This window comes from Gopherus flavomarginatus, chromosome 3 (assembly GCF_025201925.1).
Source record: "Gopherus flavomarginatus isolate rGopFla2 chromosome 3, rGopFla2.mat.asm, whole genome shotgun sequence".
NCBI classification, from domain to species: domain Eukaryota; kingdom Metazoa; phylum Chordata; order Testudines; family Testudinidae; genus Gopherus; species Gopherus flavomarginatus.
This window is the reverse complement of record NC_066619.1, coordinates 133,339,418-133,366,822: the sequence shown is the minus strand read 5'-3', so window position 1 is coordinate 133,366,822 and position 27,405 is coordinate 133,339,418. Positions and strand designations below refer to the sequence as shown.

Below are 27,405 nucleotides of genomic sequence, written 5' to 3'. Positions count from 1 at the left end.
GGCTCCCCATGCCTGCTCCCTGAGCCACTTTCTATCTCGTCTTAAGTTTAACTTACACCACTGGTCTGTGTCTGGATTCCCCTTGGAGTTCTCTCTGTTCATGCTCCGAAGGGTTTTCCTCTGTCAGTCATAGCCTGTCATTCCCACCCCTGTGTATGGAGGGCCTGCAATGGCTTGGTAGTTGGGTCTGGTCCCAGCCACGTGGAGCCCCGGTGGCATCTCTGCTGGAGCTTAGGCTAGGCTGAACTGAGCTGCTCCCTTTTGAGGCCTGCCTCCACTATGCGCATGCCCAGCAAGTGCTGTTGGGCAGGGCCTTCCTGGACCCAGAGCTGCTCCTTAACCCTCTGTCATAAGCATACAGCTAAAGGTAGCACAAAATCCCTCCTTTACCTGTAAAGGGTTAAGAATCTCAGATAACCTAGTTGGCACCTGACCAAAAGGACCAATATGGGGAGAAGATACTTTCAAATCTGTTGGGGAAGGTTGTTTGTTTTGTCTCTTTGTGTGTTCTCTCTGGGTCAGCGAGGAACCAGGGCAGGGAAAATACATCTCCCTAAGCCATATCTGAACTAAGCATCCAATGTTACAGAAATAGTAAGTCATAGCAAGGAAATACATTAGATTATCTTTTGTTTTAGCTTGTGAATTTTCCTTGTGCTAAGAGGGAGGTTTATCCCTGTTTTTGTAACTTTAAAGTTTTGCCTAGAGGGGAAATCCTGTGTTTTGAATCTGATTACCCTGTAAATTACCTTCCATCCTGATTTTACAGAGGTGCTTCTTTTACTTTTTCTTTATAATAAAGTTCTGTTTTTTTAAGAATCTGATTGGGTGTTTTGTGTAAAAACTCAAGGGTCTGGTCTGTGCTCACCTTAGTTACTCTCAAGCCTCACTAGGAAAGGGGGTGAAGGGGCTTGGCGGGGGGAGATATTTTGGTGAAACAGGAACTCCAAGTGATTCTTTTCCTGAATCTTTGTCTAACTCACTTCGTGGTGGCAGTACTCATCCAAGGACGAGGAAAGATTTGTGCCTTGGGGAAGTTTTTAACCTAAGCTGGTAGAAATAAGCTTAGGGGGTCTTTCATGGGGGTCCCCACAGCTGTAACCCAGAGTTCAGAGCAAGGAAGGAACCCTGAGACTCTCAGTTCACCAGTGTGGAGCTCGTGCATCCCATCACAGTCCTACAGCTGGAGTTCGCGGAGGATGTCTCAGGGAAGCAACCAAGGAGGAGAATACTCAAGAGTCATCACCAAACAGTCAAATAAATCCCATCAGATCCCCAACAACCATGACATTACAAATATTCAAAAACACTGGCTTTTTTTGGTTTGATTTTTGTGCCTTTATAAGAAGCCTCCCAATCCCCAATCTGTATGCAGTCATTCCAGTGTCAGATATAATCTTGATACACATTCAAACCATGCTAGTTCCACTGGCTTCTTACCCAGTGCTATTCCCTGGTGTGCAGGGAGTTGCCAATCTATCCTCTGCTGTCCTCTCATCCATCTATTGTCTCTCTCCCTCCCCTCCCCTTCACACATAGTCTCCTGCCTCATTTGCATTCTCCCTACAGGCTCCCACACAGCCTTCTGTCCTCCACATGCCCCCTACATTCATCTGTTCCCATATTTTCCCTCACATTCTCCTCTCTTTACCATCAGCTATCCTCCTGCAATCCACTCAGTCACCCCCTTTCAACTCCCATAGTCTCTTTCCTCATTCCCCATCACCCAGTCTGCCTCTTACTCCCCCACAGTACCATCACCCAGTCTCCTCCTGCAATTCATATTCTCCTACCCCCCTCAATCACTTCCTGCACCCCACATTCCCCATCCACAGCCTTTCTGATCCTCATATTTCCATTCCACAGTCTCCCCATGTGTCCCACTCATTGTCTTTTCTGCTCACATTCCTGTGCACTGCCCTCCTTCACTACTGCTGCATCCCACATTCACTATATCCCTACTCTCCCTGCTCCACCTCACATTTCCCCATCACTTCCAAGCTTCCCTCCTGTTCCTCGCCTTGCTTCCTCCTGCAGGTCAGATTCCTCCATCTCCTTGCAGTTTTCTGTCCAAGCACATATTTGTTTAAGTGCTTTAAAGAGTCACAGACTAGGTTGCCTGGTAGTGTAAGGATCAGGCCTTTGTATGCAGCCATATTGTAAGGCCTTTGTCTGCAGCCACATTAAAAGAGCAGCCGAGCAGCAGCCATTAGCAGAGAAGCAGGAAGTTACATCCTCACATTCCATCTAAATTACATTAAAACACTGTAATATCAGGCTGTTAAGAAGGAAACCCCATCCTAATGACACCCACTATCACTAGATAAAGAAACAGATCTTAAGATGGTTAAAGAAAACTTAGTTTGGTATCATCTGTCTGTCAAGAAATCACTTATCAACAGGTGTGGTTGTAAAATCCTCATTTCTTTATTGTTTTGTCGTTATGGTCCCCACTTCCCTATTGTTTATCTGTATAGTCTCTTTGGTTCTTTAATTGTTTCTGTCTGTTACATAATTAATTTTGCTAGGTGTAAATTAATTAAGGTGGTGGGGTAGGATTGGTTCGAGAATTTTGTTACACTGTGTTAGGATTGGTTAGTAAAATTTTAGTATAACGAATGGTTAAGGTATAGCTAAAAAAGAACTCAAATTTTACTATATAAACTGAGTCCAAAAGGAAGTTCTTTGGTAACCAACTCCAGAACACAGCCCCAAAGATCAATGCTGCCAAACCTCAACCCTCTGCCAATGACACTGTGCAGAAACTGGAGTCCCCAGAGGGACCTGATCCTGACTGTCCATCAAGAAAAGTTCATTTGTCTCATTGGGAGTGGTGAGCACTCTGTGTGTAGTGCGTGCCTTCTGTTTTTGAATAAAGAGAGATTATGTAGGCTATTACTGTGTAGGGCTCTTTCACTGGTAAAAGGTCCTGAACACCTGCAGAAGTAGTATACACCCAAAGCCCTACATATTGGGAAAGGGTGTGGGTACTTAAACCGATCAGGTTAGTTACACCCTGAGCCCTATGGATTGGGTACAGGTAGGTGCTTTTTGCCTGGAGCCGTACGGACTGGGAAAAGGCAGGGTGCCTTAATGTGTGCAGGTAACAATAGAGTAAGAACATGGGAAGGTGAAGCAGCCAAAGCCAGCATCAATCCGACCCCTATCATAATGTACCCCCCTCTGTGTGTTTGTTGTCGGTCGAGTTTGTGATATAGTCCCAGTTGAATAAACCAAGTTCAGCCCATGAAGTTGAGAAAAGGGATTTCCTCATTCGCCTCAAACAGAAACACACATGGGGCCATTCTGGGTCGCACCTGCGTCGTAAATGGGGATTTCACACAACCTTCAACTCCCACCACACTCCATAGTCAAAGTCTCCTCCATTGTGTTTGGCCTCTGGTAGAGTGCAGCAGTGAAGTATATGGGTGGTATATAGGGACACCAGCTCCTGTCTCACCTCTCTCTATTTCTGTTATCCCCCAGAGTGTCAGCTCTAAATCTACTTCTAGGATCCTTAACTGATCAAATAAAGGCTCAGGTGTTCAAATTGAGAGAGTAGGTTTCCTCATAAAGTAACCCCTAAAAACAAAGGATAATAAGGCAGGACATTGGATTTTCCCAGTTCATAATCTGCTCAAGAAACAAAAGGAAAAAATCAGATGGTAGAATATGGGGATCCGGTGCCAGACTTTTGAAAAATTAGTGAACTGAGAATAAGAAAAGCTATTCAAACCCCACAGTCAGTTCAGATCAAAGCACATATGCACGTGCACACATAGGAGCCCAGATATAGATTTAAAATTATTCCTGCCTGCCCCACACAGAGTCACTGAGTGGATCCCCTTGATAAGGTGCTAATGATATATGGCTGCTGGGCTGGAAACACCACCTCTGTTCATATATACTAACCTTGAGAATGTCGCCTCTTCCATGCTGGAACCTTTAATCCCTACAAACAGGTGAATGAAGAAAGTCCCACAAACCTAAAACACACATGGAGTGTTTATATTTATACACCACGATGGGTGTGTGTGTAACTGGAGTCTTAGTGGAGAGTCAGCTGTGGTCACTCAATTAGGGTGAACCGTAAAGAATGGGGCAGACAAGCCCCATAAAGCTGGTGGATATTCCGGTACTTAGGTTTACCAGGCCAGCATAAAACAGCTACTTTATTACCTTACAGGTTACTCAGAAGTCCAAACAACACAGTTCTCTTAAAGTGATCCAGCTCAGGCCTCCATCCAGGTACCCACATCAAATATGATGAAAATCTCTGTAAATCTTATCTCATCATATAAAAGAAAAGGTACTACCAATCCCAAAGTATTGGACACATTACCAGATCTTACCCTAATACATGCTTCATTAAGATCTGGAGGATGGTGTGGACTGCACCCTCAGCTAGTTCACAGATGACACTAAGCTGGGAGGAGTGGTAGATATGCTGGAGGGTAGGGATAAAATACAGAGGGACCTAGACAAATTAGAGGATTGGGCCAAAAGAAACCTGATGAGGTTCAACAAGGACAAATGCAGAGTCCTCCACTTAGGACGGAAGAATCCCATGCACTGCTACAAACTAGGGACTGACTGGCTAGGCAGCAGTTCTGCAGAAAAGGACCTAGGGGTTACAGTGGTCCAGAAGCTGGACATGAGTCAACAGTGTGCCCTTGTTGCCAAGAAGGCTAACGGCATTTTGTGCTGGATAAGTAGGGACATTGCCAGCAGATCGACGGACGTGATCATTCCTCTCTAGTCGACATTGGTGAGGCCTCATCTGGAGTACTGTGTCCAGTTTTGGGCCCCACACTACAAGAAGGATGTGGAAAAATTGGAAAGAGTCCAGCAGAGGGCAACAAAAATGATTAGGGGGCTGGAGCACATGATTTATGAGGAGAGGCTGAGGGAACTGGGATTATTTAGTTTGCAAAAGAGAAGAATGAGGGGGGATTTGATAGCTGCTTTCAACTACCTGAAAGGGGGTTCCAAAGAGGATAGATCTAGGCTGTTCTCAGGGGTACGAGATGACAGAACAAGGAGTAATGGTCTCACGTTGCAGTGGGGGAGGTTTAGGTTAGATATTAGGAAAAACTTTTTGGAGCGTGGTGAAGTACTGGAATGGGTTACCTAGGGAGGTGGTGGAATCTCCTTCCTTAGAGGTTTTTAAGGTCAGACTTGACAAAGTCCTGGCTGGGATGATTTAATTGGAGATTGGTCCTGTTTTGAGCAGGGAGTTGGACTAGATAACCTCCTGAGGTCCCTTCCAATCCTGATATTTTATTCTATTCTATTCTACAGCCAATTCCTATTAACTAAAATCTAAAGGTTTATTTATAAAAAGAAAGTTGAGAGTCAAAATTGGTTAAAGGAATCAATAACATACAGTAATGGGGAAGTTCTTGGCTCAGGGTTGCAGCAGTGATGGAATAAAAGGCGGGCTTAAGTCAAGTCTCTGGAGTACATTAACTGCTTGGATGGGTCATTCAGTCCATTGTTCAGAGCTTCGGTTTGTAGCCAAGTAAGAAGCAGGATTGAAGACCAATTGGAGCTGTTTCCAGGGCCTTTCGTAGCTTTTGCTATGTGGATGGCATTCCATTGTTCTTACTGTGGAAAATTACAGCGACAAGATGGAGTTTGGAGTCATGTGGGCAAGTCACATGTTCATGCCCAATTTTCCTTAGTCATTGCGGGAAGTCATTACTTACACTTCAGGCAGCATGTTTACACGATAGTCCACCCACTGTAGATGGGTGTCTCCCATGGTCTTTGTCAACCAAGTGTTTCTTGATGAGCCACTTAATTCAAATAGTCCCTCCAAGATGTGCTGGATGTGTTACCTTGTGGGAGTTACCACAGGAGCCAACATCTGAAATCCAAGTATAGAGCCAATACTTAACTTCAAATACAAACATGATACATGCATACAGATAGCATAATCATAACCAGCAAATCATAACCTTTTCATAAGCTCCTCACTCGACAACCTTTGTACAATATTTGCTGCAAATATATAATAGTCGTTGCAACAATGATCTGTATGGTCATATTTTAATCCAATAATGTTACAGTGTCTAATGGACAAACTGTGACAAGAAAGTACATGCCCCAAAGAGCTCACAGTCTAATCAAGGAAAGTTTCAAATCATACTACAAAGAGACTTTACAATGAAACCCTACATCAAATGTGAATTATGTCCTGGCAAGGTTTTTTAAAAAAGAATATTTCTCCCTCTTAAAAGTATTTCCCCCACCTTTCAACAATTTAAAATTGTCACAAGTGTTTTTTAAAGCCACAGGGCTAATATTTTCCCTCCCTCAGTCTCCTTCCATGCCCCCATACCTCTGCCCTTCCTTCAGCCTCCTCCAGCACCCCCATATTCCCCTGCCCCCTCAGCCTTGTCCTACACCCCCACATTCCCCTGACCAACTCTCAGCCTCCTTCTGTGTCCCCACATTTCCCTGCCCCTTCCTCAGCCTCCACCCAGACCCCCACATTCCTCTGCTCCCCTCAGCCTCCTCCTGCATCCTCCAGAGGGAGTGCAGGAGGAGGCTGAGAGGGGCAGTGGAATGTGCCCCTCAATGTCCTCCTGTGACCCCACATTCGCCTGCCCCTGCCTCAGTCTCCTCCTGCGCCCCACATTCCCCTGCTCCTCCCTCAGCCCCCTCCCACACCCAACATTCCATTGCCCCGCCTCTTCCCATGTCCCCACATTCCCTTGCCACCTTCAGCCTCCTCCTCCACCCCCATTTCCCTGCCTCCTCCCACACTCCTCCATTCCATTGCCCCACTCAGCCTCCTCTCACACCCCCACATTGCCCTTCCCCTCCTTCACCATCCTCCCACACTTCCACATTCCCCTGCCCCTCTCAGCCTCCTCCTGCACTCCCACATTCCTCTGCCCCCCTCAGTCTCCTGTGTCCCCACATTCTCCTGCCCCTCCATCAGCCTCCTTCTGTGCCCCCATACCCCAGCCTCAGCATCCTCCTGCACCCCCCACATTGCCCTGCTCCCCTCAGCCCCCTCCTGTGCCCCCACATTCCTCTGTCCCCTCAACCTCCTCCTGACCCCCCATATTCCCCTGCACCTCACTCAGCCTCCTCCCACAGCCCCACATTCCCCTGCCTGCACCTCAGCCTTCTCCTGTGCCTCCACATTCCCCGGCCCCCCTCAACCTCCTCCTGTACCCCCTTTCCCCTGCCCATCCCTCAATGTCCTCCTGTGACCCCACATTTGCCTGCCCTTCCCTCAGTCTCCTCCTGCACCCGCCATTCCCCACCCCCCTCAGCCTCCTCCTGCACCCCTACATTCCCTGGCCCCCCTCAGCCTCCTCCTGCACCCCATTCCCCTGCAACCCCCCAGCCTCCTCCCACACCCCCACAATCCCCCGCACCCCTTCAGCCTCCTCTTGTGCCCCCACATTCTCCTGCTCCCCCCTCAGCTTCCCAGCCCCCCCATGCACCTTCTAGCCCCCTCCTATGCCCACACATTCCTCTGTGCCTCTTTATGCTTTCCTGGCATATTCCTCCTTTGCCTCATCCAGGTTCCATATTCCCTGTCCCTTTTCAGCTGCTTCTCTCCTGAGTCCTTCTGCAGCCCCTCAGTGTCTTCCTACTCCTCTTATTCCCCTCTTGCCCCTCACATTAACATCCCAACCAAGTCTCCCCCTTCTACGTCTCACCCAGTGTGCTTGCTCACCTCTCGCACCTCGATGTAATTCTGTCCCTGTTTTCATGGTAACCACCAAGGAGGAGATGTTTGTAGCACCCTCAACTGCTAACAAGAGTTGACTGGCTGTAATCAACACCTGAGCTTTGTTATAACTCAAACCATGGTAAATTCAGAGCAAAATACTGTACACATTCATAATGAGACCCTAAAGCAACCGCCTGCACAGCCCTGAAAACACTCTCTTCTGTTTAAAGTAAAAATATGAATTTCCTCTCTCCGCTCATATAAGATGGAACATTCAGGCCAAGCTATGGCTGCTATAGGTTAAATAATTGTTAATTAAGACAGGTTTATAGCTGCCTCTTTATTTTTCATAGCATACCAGTGAATGTCAAATGCCAGAACAGACATAAAGCCTGGTTTATTGGTTATATCGCCATTCCACCAAACACTTGCAGCAAACACCCCTTACTACTGCAGGATCTTGGGAGAGGTAAGTTATCACGGGATTTGAAACTGCTAATTGTCTTAGATTTAGCACAGCTTCTCTAAACAGAGATATTTATGTACGACACAAGCATAGCTCATACAACGAGCATTTGTTTTGGTTCATATCGGATAAAGACTCAGAAGGACATTTGCATGTATATTATAAATATAACTTGCTTTGTATATTTTTCCTTCACATCAGAGCGATGGCAGTTACTATGCAGCAAATCTAAACAATACACTCTTTATGGTTGAACTTAACATGTTAATCCTATTTCACTTGTGTGGGTTTTTTTCCCCATTGCCTGCTCACTGCTCTGCTGGAGCTAATGTTGTTAAATATTACTGTATAAATTATCATTCCCACTCTGAAATAATGTGAATTTAAAGCACCTGTCAAGGCTGATTCTTCACTCTGGCACTTCGAGTGCAGAAGTTGGGGATGCGCATGGATTCTAAACTTTAATACTGGCCACTCCAGCCTTGTATTAAACTCCCAAGGTTACAGCTATTCTCTGACCTCGGATTGGTAGATCCTGCCACCACCCAAGTGCAGAACCCCCTTGAGAGCCCAGGAAGGCGCACTTGGGAATTCCTTCCTGTGGGGTACCCTCAAGTGCCTACACACACACACACACACACACACACCCTCTCCAGGGAAGAGCTGAGAAAGAAAAAAAAAAGAAATCAGCTGTTTCCACCAGCTAATTAAAAACATGTCCACAAACCTCTTAAGACACAAAAATCCAATTCTGTTCTTAAAAAAGATAAATTTTATTAATTAAAAAAAAAGAAAGAAAATACATCTGGGAACTCAGGCTATTGTTAGATTTTAAAAGAGCAATTACAAGCATTAAGCACCCAGAATAGCTTTCTTGAGGTTCAGCTTAAAGGTTACAAGCAAAAGAGACGCATGTGGGCTTAGCACAGAGGAATCCACAAGCCATAAATAAATAAAAGAAATAAATCTAATCACATCTTCCTAGACATTTCCTGATCTACTTACATGTCTGGGGTTTAAATGAGTAGTTTCTAGGTATGATACTGATGATTTTTTTTATACCCGGCCCAAGCTTCTTACCGCATAGCTCTCCCCTGTCCGCCTCTCTCTGGGAGAACAACAACAGACAGACAGAAGGGCAGTTTTCTTTCAATTTTAAAAAGTCCTAGCCTTCCCATTGGCTCTTTTGACCAGGTGCCCACTCACTTCCTTTTACCTATGCAGAGCGGTGAGACATTTTAACTCTTTACAGGTAGAGCAATCAGAGAACAGCTACTAAGAGAGATTTTATAGCTATCGGCTGGCTTGGTGTCCATAAAAGGGAGCTACCCCAGCCCTTTCGTTTATCACAGCACTCATGGAAGCTTAGTTTAACGTGAGAACACATAAAGCATCAGCTTTAAGGAACTCCCTTTTCCTCCTCTGTTCACTTTCATAAAATGATAACCCTGAATATTCTGCTTCATGCCATGCGGGTGAACTAACCCCATAATGATGCCGCTCTGTACTAGACATGGCACCTTCTTTATTAAGGCGGAAGACAGAGCACAGATTCTCTCAATTCCCCTTTCCTCTTGCAACTAGCTGCAAATAAACTGCATGTAGAGAGAGGAGTTATAGCCGAGAAAGGAACCATCTGAATTTTGTGGACACAGAGCATGGGACTGAGACTGATACACTGACTATTAATGGAGCATTTAAAATCAACTCAGCTGTCTTTGGAAAATTAAAAATACACTCTCTTTGCAGGTAGAAATTGGTCTCAAACTTCGCCAATTTGGAAGGTTTGTTTCAGGCCCATCTCTTGCTGAAAAGCCCCTTTACGATTCCTATCATTTATGAAGTGTGCTATGCATAGATGGTGCTTTAATACAGATGTATGGAGACACAGTCCCTACTCTAAAGAGTTTCCAATCTAAATTGCAAAATAAACATCTCAGTTCCATTTTATAACACCACAATGGATGAGGTCCCAAGCTGGTATAATAATGGAGTAATGCCTAGTCACACCAGCTGAGGAACTAGCCCAAAGTCATCCCATATTGACACAGTGCCATACAGCAAACATCACAAAGCAATGCCAGCAGTGATTACTTTAATTCTACACCTGGGTTACTTAACTTTTTAAGTAATACTTTGTTCAAAAGTTGTCAGACCAAATCAAGTGCTTATTATTACTGTCATGAAAAGTTGGGTAGGCAAAGCTACTTTGGAGAAGGTATGCCTAACAGAGCTCAATCATGGTTATAATATTGTTTTAAAATGTTGTGTGTCCACAAACCATGCTGCCAAATTTTAAGTGGATTTAACATAGTGTCAAACCAGTAGGACCAATGAGGCCGGTTATACTTAGAAGATGTCTAATGTCACAGTCAGCTACCACCCGACTAGAAATTGGTGTGCAATACTTCAGTTACTAGATTCTGGGCAGGATTAGTTATTGAAAAGGAAAAACAACTTTCAACAGGAAACAGACTTTTCATTGTGCCCCTCATTGTATATTCACAGTGCTGCTCTTTCTGCTCAATAGCGCAGGCCAGTTTTGAACACTCTAAATTATCAAGAGCTGCATGGGTTTCCCAGAGTGCGCTTTGTCCAACAATACAGAAGACTTTTTTTGTTAACTAACTTGAACTCATTGTCCCTCCCATCCTCCCATCCCCACCATCATCATCCCTGCAGCCCAGCCCAGATCCTGTTACAGTGTTTGGGTTCATGAAGTACAAATTAGCATAATCAGATTAGCTGCAGAGGTTGTACATTTGAAAAGAAAAGAAAAGAAAAAGTGTTTCACAAAGAGAAGGCCTGAGGAAGGCAGAAGGGGGTGTTATTGCTGTTGTGTGGAGGCTCTGAAAACCTGCACCTGCATTGCCAGCAAGTCCTCTTCTGACCAAGGACTCTTAGATGGTATTAAAACTTGGAACTGGGGGAGGGGAGAAAGAAAGAAAGAAAGAATCAGCCCTGCATCCCATTAATTGATTTATCTGGACTGGGAATGTGCAGTGTGCTGACAATGGAAAATGTCGTTTGATTCCTACTCACTATGGAGAAGCGATCAGCCCAGTAATCTGGTCTATCGAGATAAGAGTTTTAGAGTCTCTGCAGGAGACTGATAAGAAATGTAGTAGGAACAAGGCCCATTGGCTGTTGTTATTTTGCTGGTTTTGTGGCTGGTTTGCATTTCTAAATCTGGGGGAATGCTCGGTTTTTATATTACATTTCCACCCTAACAGAGTTTTAATAGCCCATCTTTCATTTTTGCCATCATTTGGAAAACACAGTTTAAAAAAAGACAAAAGGGCAGAAGGATTCAGCTCCATGCAAGAGGTAGTTGGTGGGTGTAAGAAATCAGTTCCATATCCTTCAAATTTGGTGCAAAGCTTTATGATGATGTTGGAAATGTAAGCTGTTTGTTTAGTCACCCAGGTTTGCTACATACAGCCATGGTGTAAATTGATTGACATGATTCCCACAGCACCCTGCTTAATTCTCTCCTCTCTGACTTTGCTTGGAGGGGAATGCTCTCAGAACACTGAATTCACCGGCCAAGGTTTTAGTGATTTGGAGTGCCTACATTTGTGAGGTCCAAGCTGAAATGTAAATATATTACAGGGATTTGATCTTTACAAAGTGCTGAGCACTCACCTTCTGAAAATCAGATTGTCCTAGTGTCTCAGGGTCCTAGTGTCTCAGGGTAGGCACCTAAGATCACTGGTCACTTATGAAAAATCTCAGCCCTTGACTTCATCGAGACTTTAGCCTTAATAAGAATGTCAGAATTTGGTCCACAGTTATTGTACTGACTCCAACCTGATGCTTTCTAGAGAAGAGATGCCATCTTCAGTCCAGTTCTACATAAGGTAGCGTCATGAAGAGCGGGCTAAATAATACCAATCAAATTTATCTGAGGAATTTTATTTTTAATGCATTTTTGACAAATATTTCTTCAGTTATTTGATTATTGAGCAGGGCAATTAATTCACAAATATATTTTCCAAATGAAGGATTAGATGAATTTGGATATTTCAGTTATGATACTTGATTAATATTTTGTTACATTGCTGGCTTGTCTGGATTGTGGGGGCCTAATTCAAAGACCCCTGAAGTCAATCGGAGGCTTTAGATCAGGTTCTCGGAGCTCAGTTATATACTTAGCTACGTAACTGATACATGGTGTCGCAATTCCATATCCTTTAAATGTAGAGGAGGGGCAGCTTCCATTTCAGCGTGTCAGTTCCGACACAGAATGTGTCACCGTGTGTTCTCTCTGTCTCTCTTTTCCGGAGACTTTATATTCATTCTTTCTTTGTTCCTTTTCCTTAATCTGAAATAAAATAAGATAGATTGAAAAAACAACGTTAATGGCTAAGCTTACTAATTATGATTCTCACATTGACTTTGATCCAAGTTTCCAGGAGTGGAAAAAAGCAGGATGTTTTATCTGTTCTGATATTCAGCTCAGATTTCCTAGTTAAAATTCCACGTCACTATTTGCCATCTAAAGTCACTGGTTTGTTGAAAGCTTTTCCAAAAGCTGGGGTTAGGGCACGAAGTTGCATGGTGCATCTCTGCAGAGTGGCATTTCCCCTTGAGACTAGCATTTCCCATGGCAAACATACCAACTGGGTTTCATTTTTCAACTGGATCCATTTAAAAGCCTAGGTGACTGAGCACTCATCTGCTGGAGATCACTTAGGAATAACAAAACCATTCACGCAGGGACAGAGCCAGCTGCGGCGGGTAGAGAGGGAGACGGTGGGTTGGTCATTGGTAGTGGACTGGAGAGCGAACCTGCATTCACCGGGCAGCAGTAGTTCCTGTCCTGCGCAGCTGGGCCTGGATCCTGATCCCAGGCGTTGTGACATGGCGCACACGGTGACCTGGCACTGTGACCCATGTCACAACACACTCACCCCTTACTCCAATTTGGCCCATCTGAGCCTTCTTCATGATGGAAGGGCAGCCAGGACAAACCTGAATGGTGGCACCAGGTCACAATGCCCAGAGCTGGAAGCTGGGTCCAGTCCGGGGGACAGGAGCTGTCACTGCTGTGTGAGAGCAGGGTAGGCTCATTTTCCAGCCCTGTGTAAAAACATGTGTCATACAGCCCCTTTTGTCAATTGCATAATATGCTTGAAAAGGCGCCACACATAAACCTAATTTCTCAGGGTTGGGGGATCTTCCTGTGAACAGTCACTGAGTCAGGGTGTAATTCAGGGGAAAGGGCTGAAACAGATGCCACCATGAGAGGTTCTGTACAACACTCCATGATGGCCCATCTCTAGTCTCAGCCAAGTCAATGGAAAATTTGCCTTTTTGCCTCTAACTACCTCTTTTACCCTCCTGCTTAGCCATGCCGGCATTTTTATGGTCTGTTTCCTGCTTTGTTTTTATTTAGGGTTTGCATTTAGTTTGAGCCACTATTCTGGTGTTTTTAAATAGTTTCCATGCAGCTTGCAGGCATTTCATTCTTGTGACTGTTCATTTTAATTTCCATCAAACTAGCTTCCTCATTTTTGTGCAGTTCCTCATTTTGAAGTTTAATGTTACTGTGGCAGGTTTCTTTGGTATTTTCCCTCCCACAAGGATGTTAAATTTAATTACACTAAGGTTGCTATTACTGAGCAGTTCTGAGCTATGTTCACCTCTTGGACCAAACCCCGCAAAACTTGAATCCGGGAGCCTGGAACTCCAAGAATCCTGCTTTAATCTACAACTGTATGGTTTAAAATCCCTGTCATCAGACTAAAGCATGTAGCTGGGCTGTATATTGTTACATGAAGGGTGGGATTTTCAGAACTGCTGAGCAGTGGCCTAACTCTGCTCCTACTGGAGTTTTACCATTGACTTGGATGGGAACAGAGGTCGGCCAACATCGAGCCATAACATATTGATATGTCAACAAAAGTATGAGTTATTTCTGTGGTTGAGAGAAATATAGTGATATGTACCTTGTATAAACCTAATATTTATTAGAGTTGATTCTTTGAACCATTTCCCCCTTTGATTCTTCCCTTAGCACCTGCTGCTTTAAAAGTACAATTACAGCAATGAAAACTGATGGATTTAGAGTCTGTTGCTTTATCTCTGGCTTTAAGATTTAAGGATGTGACTTTAAAGTGACCTCTGACCTGCAGGTCAGCAGTTAAGCTGTCCATTCTCCCCCATCCTTCCTCACTTAGCCTTCAAAGAACAAAAGTCAGTTGTGCATTGCTAACCCTTGTTTTCACTTGGTCATCTCAGGCAATTCCATTATGTCTAAAAAAATTCATAGGGAGCAATCTTAAGTTCATATGAATGACTTATTAAAATCTTTCAAATAGTACTTCCCTGAAACATATCAGACTAGAATCAGTCTTTTCCTGGTCAGTGGTTTCTGAAGGTTCCTAGCAAGATAAATATTGTCCCTTTAAATATCATTCTAGGATACTTCTTGGTGTCCAGATGTAGTACCTACTCAGTACCAGGATCCATCACCATAGCCTAAAATCAGAGGCTGAAAATTGTGTTGCCATTGCTACACTGCTCTTTCTCACAATAACCTTTTCCAATCATGCCTTTGATATCCTTTTTTAAATCAAATCCGGCTGGATAAGAAATCCACTGATTCCCCCCCCCACCCCCCCGCCCCCACCACCACACGCACACACTGCTTGGTTCATGTTCCTCTCATGGTGTTCAGAGTCAGCATAGCTAACAGAGCTGTTGAGCACAGACCTTGTGCTAAGCATGGCAAGCAACATGTCACTAAATCTCCACTACCATCATGATGAGAGCAAGGACCTACATTCCATGTTTCAGCCAGTAAAGAGCATTTCTATTTGTTGTTGTTTACCTGCTTGCAGATCTATGACTAATTATTGCCCCTTGCGTATTGACAGGTAACCTGACCTTCTCTGTTAGCCAGTGGCGTGATCCTGCAGTCACTGAAGTCAATAGCAAAACGCCCACTAACATCAATACTACAGGGGTGTGCCCAAAATGAACTCTAGACCCTGTTCTAAAGTCAATAGGTGACTTTCTAATGCGTTCAATGAGCTTTGGCTCAGGCTGTAATCTAGTATGTCTCCTGTAGCAAAAGAAAATAGAACACTAGTCTACAGCAATTACCCCAAACCCTGCAGTCTCACTGTTGCAAGCTGTACTGTTTTGTACCATTGCACTAGAATTTTGTCAAACGGATCCAATGATTATAAAAACGGGGACATTATCAGTTGTACAAGTCATTCACATTCTAAATGTGCTACACAAAGAACTGGGATGTTTAGCAAACACAGAGGTGAAAAATAGAATCCTAGGGCCAAATCCGGAGGCGGTTACTGAAAGAACTGGACTGCTGGGAACAATTCTGCCCTGGGAAGAGATGGCCCAGATAGCTGTCTTGTAAGAGAACAATAATGTCTAGAGGCCCTTCAGCTCTCGGGTGTCTCACTGTGCTCTCCATAGATGTAGTAAGAGACCATTCTTCCTCTGAAGAGCTTACTGCATAAATAGACCTGAAAAAGAAAGTGTTACCCTACTTGTTTTACAGATGGGGAACTGAGGCCCAGAGAAGGAGTGATTTGCCCAGGGTCACCCAGGAAGTCCATGGCACAGCCAGGAATTGAACCACACCTCCTCAATCCCCGTCCAATGCCTTTATCACAAGACTAGCCTTCGCCTTAAACCATCCGTTAGGCATCACTAGGGCTGGAAGCCAACAGCTTGTCTTTATTAGATGGGCACTTTAACTATGCAAGCCACAGTGGCAATATAGTTCTTCTCATAGCTAGCTCTTCTGACCTCTAACTGCTATGATTACTAGTGCTCTGTATTCAGAGATAGGGAGGTATTGAGACAATGGTGAGTAGCCAGAGCTAGGGAGTTAAACTGGATTGAGCACCTGTGACAAGGTAGTCTGCCTCCTTAAGGGTAAAAGTGCCTAATGATGAGCCATCAGCACACACTCCCATCATGTGGGGTGGCCCTTTGTGATTTTGAAAGACCCCATATATATACACAAGACGTAGGCAATATTGATGGAGCTGAAGAGGTCCCGGGAATGAGTGGTGCTCAGGAGGAAATCCTGTCACTGTGTCTTTAAGGGCCCTGAGCCAGAAGCCTGGCTGAAAGGGCTAGGCGAGGCTCTCTTCCCACCCAACCAACTGGGGGTGAGCTAGGGGAAGGGACTAGCATAAATGCTGCCTGCTCCCTCACTGCTGGGCAGACACCAGCCAAAGGCCGGCCTGCTGAACCCTCTCAGCCTAGGGAAAAAGGGCCAGTGGAGGGAGAAGCTGGCTAAGAACCTACAGCTGCCTAAAGTACAATCCAGCTCCAAAGATTGTAGGTGTCCCTAAACCTCCAGTTGCTAGAAGCTAGGACTGGATAAAGGGATGAATCACTCAAAATTGCCCTGTTCTGTTCATTCCCTCTAAAGCACCTGGCCTCAGCCACTGTCAAAGACACGGCAAGATGCAACATCACAGGGAGAGATAGCTCAGTGGTTTGAATATTGGCTTGTTAAACCCCCAGGTGGTGAGTTCAATCCTTGAGGGGGGATCTGGGGCAAAATCAGTACTTGATCCTGCTAGTAAAGGCAGGAGGCTGGACTCAATGACCTTCCAGCTCTATGACATAGGTATATCTCCAGATATATTTTATATTGGTCTGGCCCGATATGACCTTTCTTATGTTCCTAAGGAGAACAACTGTGGCCTCTTGGTTAAGGAGAGACAGAAGGATTGGTGAACTCACAGTCTGGCTTCCAGGGGAGAGCTGGGAACTTCTGTGTTGAGGGAGTGACAATTTGAAACACATCCCCAGTTTTAGAAAGGGGATTGGGGAATCTCCTGAACCCCGACTCTTATATGGACCTAGAGTGGGGTAACCTGGAGCAACTAACAAAGGGAGTTACACTTTGTAGAACCACTTAGTAAATCAGACCCCACAAAGAGGGTACATGTTTTGAACCAGCCTAAGACTGGACAATTGATTGAAAGAACCTGAAGGGTGTGGAGTTCAACACAACGGCAGGGCCAGAAAAAGCCATCAGGGAAGCACACAGGAAGGGTGTGCCCAATCACACCACCTTATCTACCAGTGTGCTGTACTCTATTGGTATTGATTTTCATATGTTTGCATTTCCCTTCATGGTGTATGTGTTAAGAATCTTCTGGTCCCAATTTAGTAGCTGTGGTAACGGTTGGTGTGCAATTAAAAAACCCTTGGCAACAAGTCTCAGAACCCAGGTCAGATGACTCAGACTTGTGGGGCTTAGGCTGTGGGACTATAAAGTTGCAATGTAGACATTTGGGCTTAGGCTGGAGACCAGGCTCTGAGATCCCTAAAAGCCCTAGGTATTTACGTACAGCACTGAGAATTTCTGTTTTGTGAAGACATCTAGCTGGACTACATCAGTCTCCATTTGTGCTGGGTAGAAGCAAACAATCCTATCTTTTCACAACAAGGAGAGCGTTGAGATGCCCCTTCCTTCTCTACTTTCCATCCAGTTATTTTGGTTGCTGCCAAGAGATGCTGCCTTAATTGGTCTTAACCACAGATGCTTTTCACATGGCAGGCACATTTCCTTCCCTCCCCACCAAGAGTGGTAACTCTCCTCTGTGCTGTGCCTTGTGCAGGTCACACACGCTGTGTCACACAGTCCCACTGTACAGAAATTGTTGATTTCCAGTGGAAAGCTCTGCAGGGACCTTAAAACTATAGGTCATATTCTCCTGACACTGAGGCTACTTTAACACTGGTAATTTTAAGAGGCATGAGATTCAGGTCCCCGATTTTCTTCCTCCAGAGCCCTTTGGCCCAATCATGCTTTTTTCAAGCAAATCTCCCATTGAAGTTAACAGACCCAAGTTCTCGGTGCCTCCATTCCTGTAATTGGAATGAGTCCCACTGCAGGCCTGAGTCCCACGCCAGCCCCATCTCCCAGTGACAGGAGACTCTCCTCCCATCTTTTCACCACAGGGTTGCCACCACTGGCCTTCCTAGACCCCATCCAACAATCACTGGGGACTAGATTGTAAAACCGACCCTTTGGGAGCAGGTATGGGCCAGAAACAAACTCTGGATTCTAAGCATCACTGAGCTTTGGAGATATTTGAAATTCAAACCTGGATCCCAATAAGAACATGGCAAGTGTGCCCAAGCTGAATATCCCAATATGTTGGGGGGGGGTCAAAATCCGCAACTGGGTCCCAGTTTTGTGGTTTCAGACCATCTCTACTTTTTAAAATGGAGCTGTTTTAAATCTTTTGAATTGTTAAATTTTGTGGTGGGGGGGAGTAACATTTTTGCAACACATTTTTTCTAATCTATAACTTTTTGATCAACCAAAGAGCTGGCCATAAGCTTTCAAATATTGACATTTTGATGACATGTTGACTTAAAAAAAAGTAAGAAAATTTTCCAAAAAAAAAATAGGGGGATGGTTTGGTTTTTGTCCTTGTTTTTTTGGACCGTCTCCAACTTCTAATCGTTGCTGGTAAACTGTTCTGAAGAATCAGAAGCAGCATGTAGGTGTTTCTTGAACATGAAAATGATCCTGGCATTATAATCCATTCTGCTCTACTATTTGATATCCCCTGCCAGATGTTTTTTGAATTTAAGAGTAAATTTTAGAAAGATAAAAAGGTTAGTTTCTTAAATAATTTATTTTGAATATATTAGCAGTTAAATAACATTGTATACAACAAAATGTGATCAGTTACACCGTATTTGTTCACCGCCATACAGATAAGAAATCACAAAAAATGAAGAGAAGTTCTGACAAACAAATCTTTGGTAGATAAATCTAGTCATACACATGCTGTGCCTCCGAGTAGGAGATCCTAAATGAAAAGAGAACAAAAAACATTTGAGCCAAGAATAAGAAAAGTTTTCAATATATAAATAACAAGCATTTCACATTACTTAACTGCTAGGCTTTCTTCCCTTTCCTTGACAACAATACTCAGCTCAAAGATGGATCTATTTTGACGTGCTTTGCTGATGATCAAACATTTCCAATGCTAGCAATGGGTTGATGGAAAGAAAAGCACCAACAATCCTCACATGTAAATGTTTACACCTATTTGGCCAAATTTATCCTTGGTGTAACTCCATTGAAGCCAACAGATACCCAGGATGAGAAGCTAGCCCATTAAATTCGAGCCTGTGCCTGGAATAGACAATATCAATCCATGCAGCTACATTAAAGTGGGCATAGGGAAGGATAAAGCATGATCTTCACCGATCACGAAAAAGACTCTTGGCGTGTTTCCACTCAGAAGCTCTTCAGTGTTTTCACTCATTTCATGTCCTCAAAGCGCCAAAATCTAGGAGTAACTAGGCTGGAAACCAGAGCTCTTTGAAAAAAAATTAATTGTTCACTAAAATTTTCAGCTTTTTTTGGTCAATATTTGAAATGTTTCTGCTAGCTCCACTGTGCAATTCAGGAGCAATCACAGAGCCACTGTAGAAATATTTTTGACAACTTTAGTCTTCGTAAGTGTTCAGATCAGCAAAAAATCATGCCCAGTTGGGTCAAATCTGTTTCCTTGTCCGCTCCCCTGAGACAAATGAATATATAGGGAATGTGGAGATGTTTGTATGTTTGGTTTGTGTGATTCTGATAGGAAACTCATCATCGGGTGATAGATTCCCTATGCTACAAGCGTAAATGTTTCAAGCATTGTAATGCACTCAAAGCCCTAACTGCAGGTTCTGAAGATGGCTCTTAGTCTCACTAGGAGGCAGAAGCAGCCAAGGAGATCTGGTAGAGCACGGGTCACTTTCACTTGTTGGACCATAATGGATGTACTTAAAACTCAGGTATGTGTGCCACCTCCCGGTCTCTGTGAACTCAATAGACGTTTTATCATTGACTGCAGTGAGAGCAGGATTTGACCCCAAACCCTTTACATTTGAATCCTTAGACTTTCTACCTGCTGTTAAAGTTGATTTTTAACACCTATGAGCTGTCCAGATCTTTGCTGACACAGGAGGGCAACTCCAATACTCAAATGAACTGATTGGTGAGCAACATTCTACGGTACAATTGCTCTCCCATGCCACTTGGTCATCCTTAAATGCCTGACAATTGCCTGAGATGCTTAAATGTTGTCATCTCAGTATCTGAAGGAGGGAGGGAGAGATAGCTCAGTGGTTTGCACATTGGCCTGCTAAACTCAGGACTGTGAGCTCAATTCTTGAGGGGGCCACTTAGGGATCTGGGGCAAAAATCAGTACATGGTCCTGCTAGTGAAGGCAAGGGGCTGGACTTGACCTTTCAAGGTCCCTTCCAGCTCTATGAGATAATGTAGGTATTCCCTACAGCAGTGGTTCTCAAACTTATTTGATCAGGCCCCCCCTTCTTTGTGTCTATAGTCATTTATGTCCCCATCCCTTCCCCTGCAAGTACATATACTGCCACCCAGCTCTGAAGGCAGGGCGGAGAGCAGTGGCTGCTGGCCGGGCCCCCAGCTCTGAAGGAAGTGCAAGCCAGTAGCAGCACAGAAATGAGGGTGGCAATGTGAAAAGTGATATTCATCAATATCACTTTTCACAGCTGATTTAGCGCCCCATTGCCACCCTTACTTCTGCATTGCTGCAGCCACACCGGGATTGACAGTCAGAGCCCCACCACAGCCAGGTGAGGGATTGGGATTGGGGGTGGGAGGGAAAGGATAGCCTGAGCCCCGGCTGCCTTCCAGTGAGGGATTGAGGTGGGTGGAAAGAAGAACCCGAACCCCGGGGCAGCAGGGCTCTGGCTGTCCCCTTTATCCCTGCTTCCTGGGTGTGCACAGCCCTTCTGCATGGGCCCCAGCCACTCAGGACTGACAGCCACAGCCCAGAGAGCTTAAAAAAACAACCCCCCACCCCCCCATGGAGCATGCACATTCCTTGACACATTCCTGTGCCTCCCTTGGGAGGCCCACCCCATAGTTTGAGAACCACTGCCCTACAGTAATTTGTACTGGGGCTACTGCTAATGGGGCACGAGCCGAAGCCCACTGAATTCAATGGAAGTATTTCCTACTGCATTTTTTTCCTTGAGTTCATTGGCCTTTGGCTCAAACTCATCTAATTATCAAAGGCAAAATCAGCACGTTTTAAGGGAAGCCCACGGTCCATACACACACAGGATACATGTACAAACACGACCGCAGCCATTCTGGTAGAGCGATGCGCTGGTCTCATAGGCTGGCGTGACGATCATAGGAAACCTAACTCTGGAAGCATGCCAAATGGGCACACATGTTTGCTGCAAAAGCTGGACTCCTGCAGGCCTGTATTCTGGTCAGCAACAGCTTCGCAGAGTCCCCGCTTCCTACTCTTGTTTGGCATGGTCTGCGGGTGGTGTAGAATTTGCCTAGATGTTTGCATACAGGTGTCTTTGCTGGCCCAGGGGATTCATGCACATAAGGCTAGCTCCGGGCCCATTAAGTCCTGCCATGGAAGGCCAGAGGAGCAGCCTCTCTGTGGGTTTTGAAAGGAGCCAGAATGAGGATGGCCAGTTTCCCCCTGGTGCTCCCACAGCTGGGTATAGATCTGCTGACGGACACTATCCACTGCATCTGCTGAAACTTTGCCCATAAAATTTCTTCTTTCAACATAGGCTGGCATTTCTGTTTTAATTTCTTGGTGGCTGTTATTTATTTACTCATTTGTGCTTCATTCTGGTGTTAGAGAGCCCTTCCGCCTAACAGACAAAGGCAAAACAAGACCCAGCAGTTGAAAGCTACTTGTTAGAAAAATTCAGTACAGAAATAAGATGTAAACTCTTAACTTGGAACAGCCGACCAAGGGATGTGGTAAATGCTCCATCGCTTGGAACCTTTCAGTCAAGGCTGGATAATTTTTAAGTGAAACATGCCAGCTGAGCCACAAGCAACTGGACTCGATAGCGTCTCCTTATGTAGCAAGGAAGAATAATCTCTTCCACTGCAGCAATAACTGGATGAAATTCTATGGCCTCTGTTATATAGGGGCTCAGATCATAATGGTCCCCTCTTGGCTTTGATTTTTCCATGAATCTGTGAAATCACTACATTGAATCCTTGCAAATTTCCAAGGGTCGAACACCACTCCCTATTCATCCAAGTCATTGTCCTCCTTCCAATGATTCCTTCCACCTCCTTTCCTTTTAAATAAAAATATATTTAATACAACAGTAATAGATATAAATAGATAAATACTGTACAGAGGCAAACAACCCACAAGTTATGCAAAGGAGACTATCAAACTAACACCAGGACTGCCTCACTCATTGCCTGCTAGGGAGACGACGTCTCTGACCAGCACTCTGGGATATTGCTGCTTGTGCCCGGAGAAGGGACTCCACAGTCTTCAATCAGAGTTAGTTCCTGCATACTCTGCAAATGTGGGGCTTGTTGAAACAGCCCCAGTATACTGCCCCGGGCAGCCACTCCTGTCTGCGGCAGGCCCTGCTCCCCCAGGACCGTGACGAGGAAGTTGATGTACCTCATGGCTAAGCGGAGTGTCTCATTCTTACTCAGTTTTTTGTCTGGGGGATGGGTGGGGATGAGCTTCCTCAGCTTGGCAAAGGCGCTGTTGACATTTTGCTGCCTCCACCGCTCCCTGGTGTTGGTGAAGATCTTTCTGGTCATACTCAAGGCTCTGAAAAGCAAAGAGGACAACGGGGGAAGTTAGAGGTCTCAGACCTTCCTTCAGGCTGTGGAATGGTAGCATTCTACAGAAGGTGAGAGGGTTGCTAGCAATTTGAAATTTGTCCCTGCCCTGGCTGGTGGATTACCATTCCCAGCTATGGATTAACCATAATCCCAAGGTGACCTGTGTCCCTCTCCCTGCCCAGACTATGATCTCACCAACTGCAGTCAGAAATAGAGAACTAGCCTTGTATTGTCAGAGGATTGAGGAAGGAGCACACATAGGGACAGATCCTGACTTCCCCCAGACAGTGCCTTTATGCCACCCAAGGGGCTGCAAAGCTCGCTTAGCCACACATCTGAGGGTTCTTCTGGCGCAAAGGAGTCCCCAGGCAGCATAGAGTCAGTGTAGCTGCCTCTGCACCACTTCTCCTCACAGATCCCAGCACAGGGGGGGTTACTGGGGAGGGGACATGGCCAGAGAGCAGCACCATTCTGACAGTCCCAAGCCAGCATAACTGCCCCTCTGGGGCCCATTACCAGCTGACACAAGTCCCAGTAGCCCTGAAATTGCTCTGAATAGTGCTTGGGGCCAAACCACCCCCAGGCCAGCCTCAGAATAGGGCCAAAAGGATAAATATGGCATACAGCCACTGCTGCCCACCTCCACCCTGGGTCCTAAACCAAGCAAAGCCTAGCTGGACCCTGACATCTACCAGTCACCATGAGAAATACTCTCCCTAGGGAAACAGCACTGGTGCACTGTAGCGTTGTCTAATTATGACTGTAACTGTAGGATATGTTAGTAGAACCATTCAGGGAAGCAGTGGCCTCCTTCTCCTCCCAATCCACATTAATCTCTTGCTGCTGGAAGTAAGGACTTCTCACTAGAACAGACAGGGCTCAATGGGAGGGTAAAGCAACTTGGAAAAGCTGCAAACACTCAATGGAAAGATACTAACTCTGGTTTTATTTTCACCACTCAGTATTAATCAGTCTGCTATAAATGCTACTGCACTGGGCTCTGCAGGGGAAACTGTGACACAAAAAATCTGAGTTTCAGCCAAAATGTAGCTTTCCTAGCTTTGACCAGCTTATCTCACAGGCTGCACAGAGTATACAGCCCAATTTCCAAACCAATATGGCCTTACAGTGAACCTAAAGTCATTTACATCCTATAGTATTTAAATGTGGTTCACAGGTAGGATTTCACAAAGTACCCATCATAGGCCAGACTCTGCTCCTATTGATGTCACTGGCGGCAGAGTTAGGCCAATGCTGAGCTCTTCTGAAAATCCCATCCTAAGTTGATTAGTATCTGCCAGTGCCATTAGGCACTTAGACCCTTCTGCTGCTCAGTGCTTTACACTTCCCTTCTCTTTTTTCTAGACTAAGTATTCCTTCCCCACTTGCCTTCCCATCCACAGTTCAGAATTATCAACAGATTTCATCCCCTCACTGCACAGTCTTTGCTACACGATCATCATCATCGTCATCATCATCTTTTCATTTATGAAGTGCAAGTGCTCCTTGGTGACATGGTTTGAGCAGGGGCTGGAAAGCAAACATTATGTGACTTGCACAAGTTCACACAGGAAATCTGTGGCGGAACTGGGAGTTCAAAATCAGATCTTCTAAGTACTGATCCAGCACCCTAAGTACCAAACCATCAGGACAATACTGTCAGCAGGACCGGCTTTAGGCCGATACAGCCAATTCCCCGGAATCGGGCCCCGTGCCTAAGAGGGCCCCGCGCCTTAAGCGCCTTTTAAATTTTTTTTACTTACCCCGGCTGCAGTCTGCTCCAGGGTCTTCCATGGCCCCGCTCCCCTGACCAAAGCACCGGCGGGAGTGCAGCTGCCCCACAGCCCAGCTCTCCCAGCTGGAGGCCCGGCCGGGGCGTGGCAAGCCCTGCAGCCCCGCTTTCCCGGCTGGAGCCTTGGCCGGAGCGGGGCAAGCCACCCTGCGGTCCCTGCTGGAGCCCCGGCCAGGGAAGGGCTAGCCCCGCTGCCCCAGCTGGAGCCCCGGCCAGAGCGGGGCAAGCCGCCCCGCAACCCCGCTTTCCCGGCTGGAGCACGGCAAGCCGCCCCGCAACCCCGCTCTCCCGGACGGAGCCCCGGCTGGAGCGGGGCAAGCCGCCCCGCAACCCCGCTCTCCCTGCTGGAGCCCCGGCCGGAACGCAAGCGCTACCCTGCAGCCCTGCTCTCCCGGCTGGAGCTCTGGGCCCTTTAAATAGCCCCCAAAGCCCTGGGGTAGTGGGGGGCTCTGGGGGCTATTTAAAGGGCCGGGGCTCCAGCTGCCTCTGCCACCCCATCCTTTAAATAGCCACCGGATCCCCCCCGCCCCCATGTATTCTCCAGGGCTCCCACAGCTATTTAAAAGGTCGAGGGGGTAGAAGCAGGGGAGCCCTAGGCCCTTTAAATAACTCCCAGAGCCCTGGGATAGCGGGAGCCTTGGGGGCTATTTAAAGGGCGGGGGCTCCAGCTGCCTCTGCTGCACCCCCTGCCCTGCCCGCACCAGCCCTGCCCCCCCCCGCCTGCAACCAGCTCTGCACCCCGTGCCCACAGCCAGCCCCTGCCAAACCCCCTGCCCTGTCTCCAGCCAACCCCTGCCACATACCTCTGTGGCCCTGCTCAAAGCCAGCCAGCCCCACACACAGCCCTGCCCGTACCAGCCCTGCCCACCCTTCCCGCCCTGCCTACACCCAGCCCCACACCCCCTGCCCTGTCTCCAGCCCTCTCAACCCCTGCTGCATCCCCCTGCGGCCCTGCCTGAAGCCAGCCCACCCCACACACCCCTGTCTCCAGCCAGCCCTGCACCCCTTGCCCTGCCTGCAGCTAGACCCTACCTCTAGCCAGCCCCTGCCCTGCCTCCAACCAGCCTCATGTCCACTGCTGCCCTGCAGTTCCCAGGGCAGTAACCCTGCACACCTGCTTCAATGAGGGGGGCAGGGAGCAGCTGGGACCCACACATGTGCACACCCGCAGGGAGTGGCAGGGACCCACACATGTGAAATGGCAGTCATTAATAAGCAATCAACAGCATATATGATGCAATGTACATAATATATAATTGTATTATTTATATAGTTATGGAAAGTAAATAATACATGGAAGAAATAAAAGGCTTTTTTTTTTTCAGTCATCCCTGCCAGGGCCCCGCCGAAAATGTTCGAATTGGGCCCCGCACTTCCTAAAGCCAGCCCTGACTGTCAGCATTACTATGTATCAGAGGGGTAGCCCTGTTAGTCTGGATCTGTAAAAGCAGCAAAGAATCCTGTGGCACGTTATAGACTAACCGACGTTTTGGAGCATGAGCTTTCGTGGGTGAATACCCACTTCCTCAGATGCATCTGAGGAAGTGGGTATTCACCCACGAAAGCTCATGCTCCAAAACGTCTGTTAGTCTATAAGGTGCCACAGGATTCTTTGCTGCTTTAGCATTACTATGATTTATTTTACAGTAGTGCTTAGAAGGCCAAAGTCAGAGATTGATGCCCAACTGCATTATATAAAGTGTTATAAAGATGGTCCCTGACCATAGAGCTTTCAATCTTAATGCGTTGGATGTGAAAGCATTGAACAGAGGTGCAAAATCCCCTGAGTTCGTCACTGAATATGCACCCTTCCATTTTTTTAATGTGTTCTCATTGCTAATCCCCAGCTTTACTTTGGTGCCTTCAATTATCACAGAATCATAGAATATCAGGGTTGGCAGGGACATCAGGAGCTCATCTGTCCAACCCCCTGCTCAAAGCAGGACCAACCCCAACTAAATCATCCCAGCCAGGGTTTTGTCAAGCCTGACCTTAAAAACTTCTAAGAAAGGCAATTCCACCACCTCCCTAGGTAACACATTCCAGTGCTACACCACCCTCCTAGTGAAAAAGTTTTTTCCTAATATCCAACCTAAGCCTCCCCCACTGCAACCTGAGACCATTACGCCTTGTTCTGTCATCTGCTACCACTGAGAACAGTCTAGATCCAACCTCTTTGGAAACCCCTTTCAGATAGTTGAAAGCAGCTATCAAATCCCCCCTCACTCTTCTCTTCCGCAGACTAAACAATCCCAGTTCCCTCAGCCTCTCGTCATAAGTCATGTGCTCCAGCCCCCTAATCACTTTTGTTGCCCTCTGCTGGACTCTCTCCAAATTTTCCACATCCTTCTTGTAGTGTGGGGCCCAAAACTGGCCACAGTACTCCAGATGGGGGGAGGGATAGCTCAGGGGTTTGAGCATTGGCCTACTAAACCCAGGGTTGTGAGTTCAATCCCTGAGGGGGCCATTAAGGGAACTGGGATAAAAATCTGGGGATTGGTCCTGCTTGGAGCAGGGGGTTGGACTAGATGACCTCCGGAGGTCCCTTCCAACCCTAATAGTCTATGATTCTATGAGGCCTCACCAATGCTGAATAGAGGGGAATGATCATGTCCCTCCATCTGCTGGCAATGCCCCTACTTATACAGCCCAAAATACCATTAGCCTTCTTGGCAACAAGGGCACACTGTTGACTCATATCCAGCTTCTCTTCCACTGTAACCCCTAGGTCCTTTTCTGCAAAACTGCTGTCTAGCCACTTGGTCCCTAGTCTGTAGCAGTGCATAGGATACTTCCGTCCTAATTGCAAGACTCTGCACTTCTC

At 46.2% G+C, this 27,405-nt stretch overlaps 2 protein-coding genes across 3 annotated transcripts in view; one reads left to right on the top strand and one right to left on the bottom strand.

Annotated features, from left to right (window-relative positions):
* Positions 1–27,405, top strand: part of LOC127048474 (uncharacterized) — a 490,241-nt gene that overhangs the window by 30,507 nt on the left and 432,329 nt on the right. The gene's annotated exons all lie outside the window — the stretch shown is intronic.
* TAL2 (TAL bHLH transcription factor 2) overlaps positions 18,828–27,405 on the bottom strand; it is a 67,610-nt gene continuing 59,032 nt past the window's right edge. For both annotated transcript variants that reach the window (XM_050948364.1, XM_050948363.1), the window contains exon 2: positions 18,828–22,775. In XM_050948364.1, coding sequence (XP_050804321.1) covers positions 22,412–22,765 — 354 coding nt within the window. In that variant the 5' untranslated portion in view covers positions 22,766–22,775 and the 3' untranslated portion in view covers positions 18,828–22,411. The remainder of the gene's footprint in view (positions 22,776–27,405) is intronic.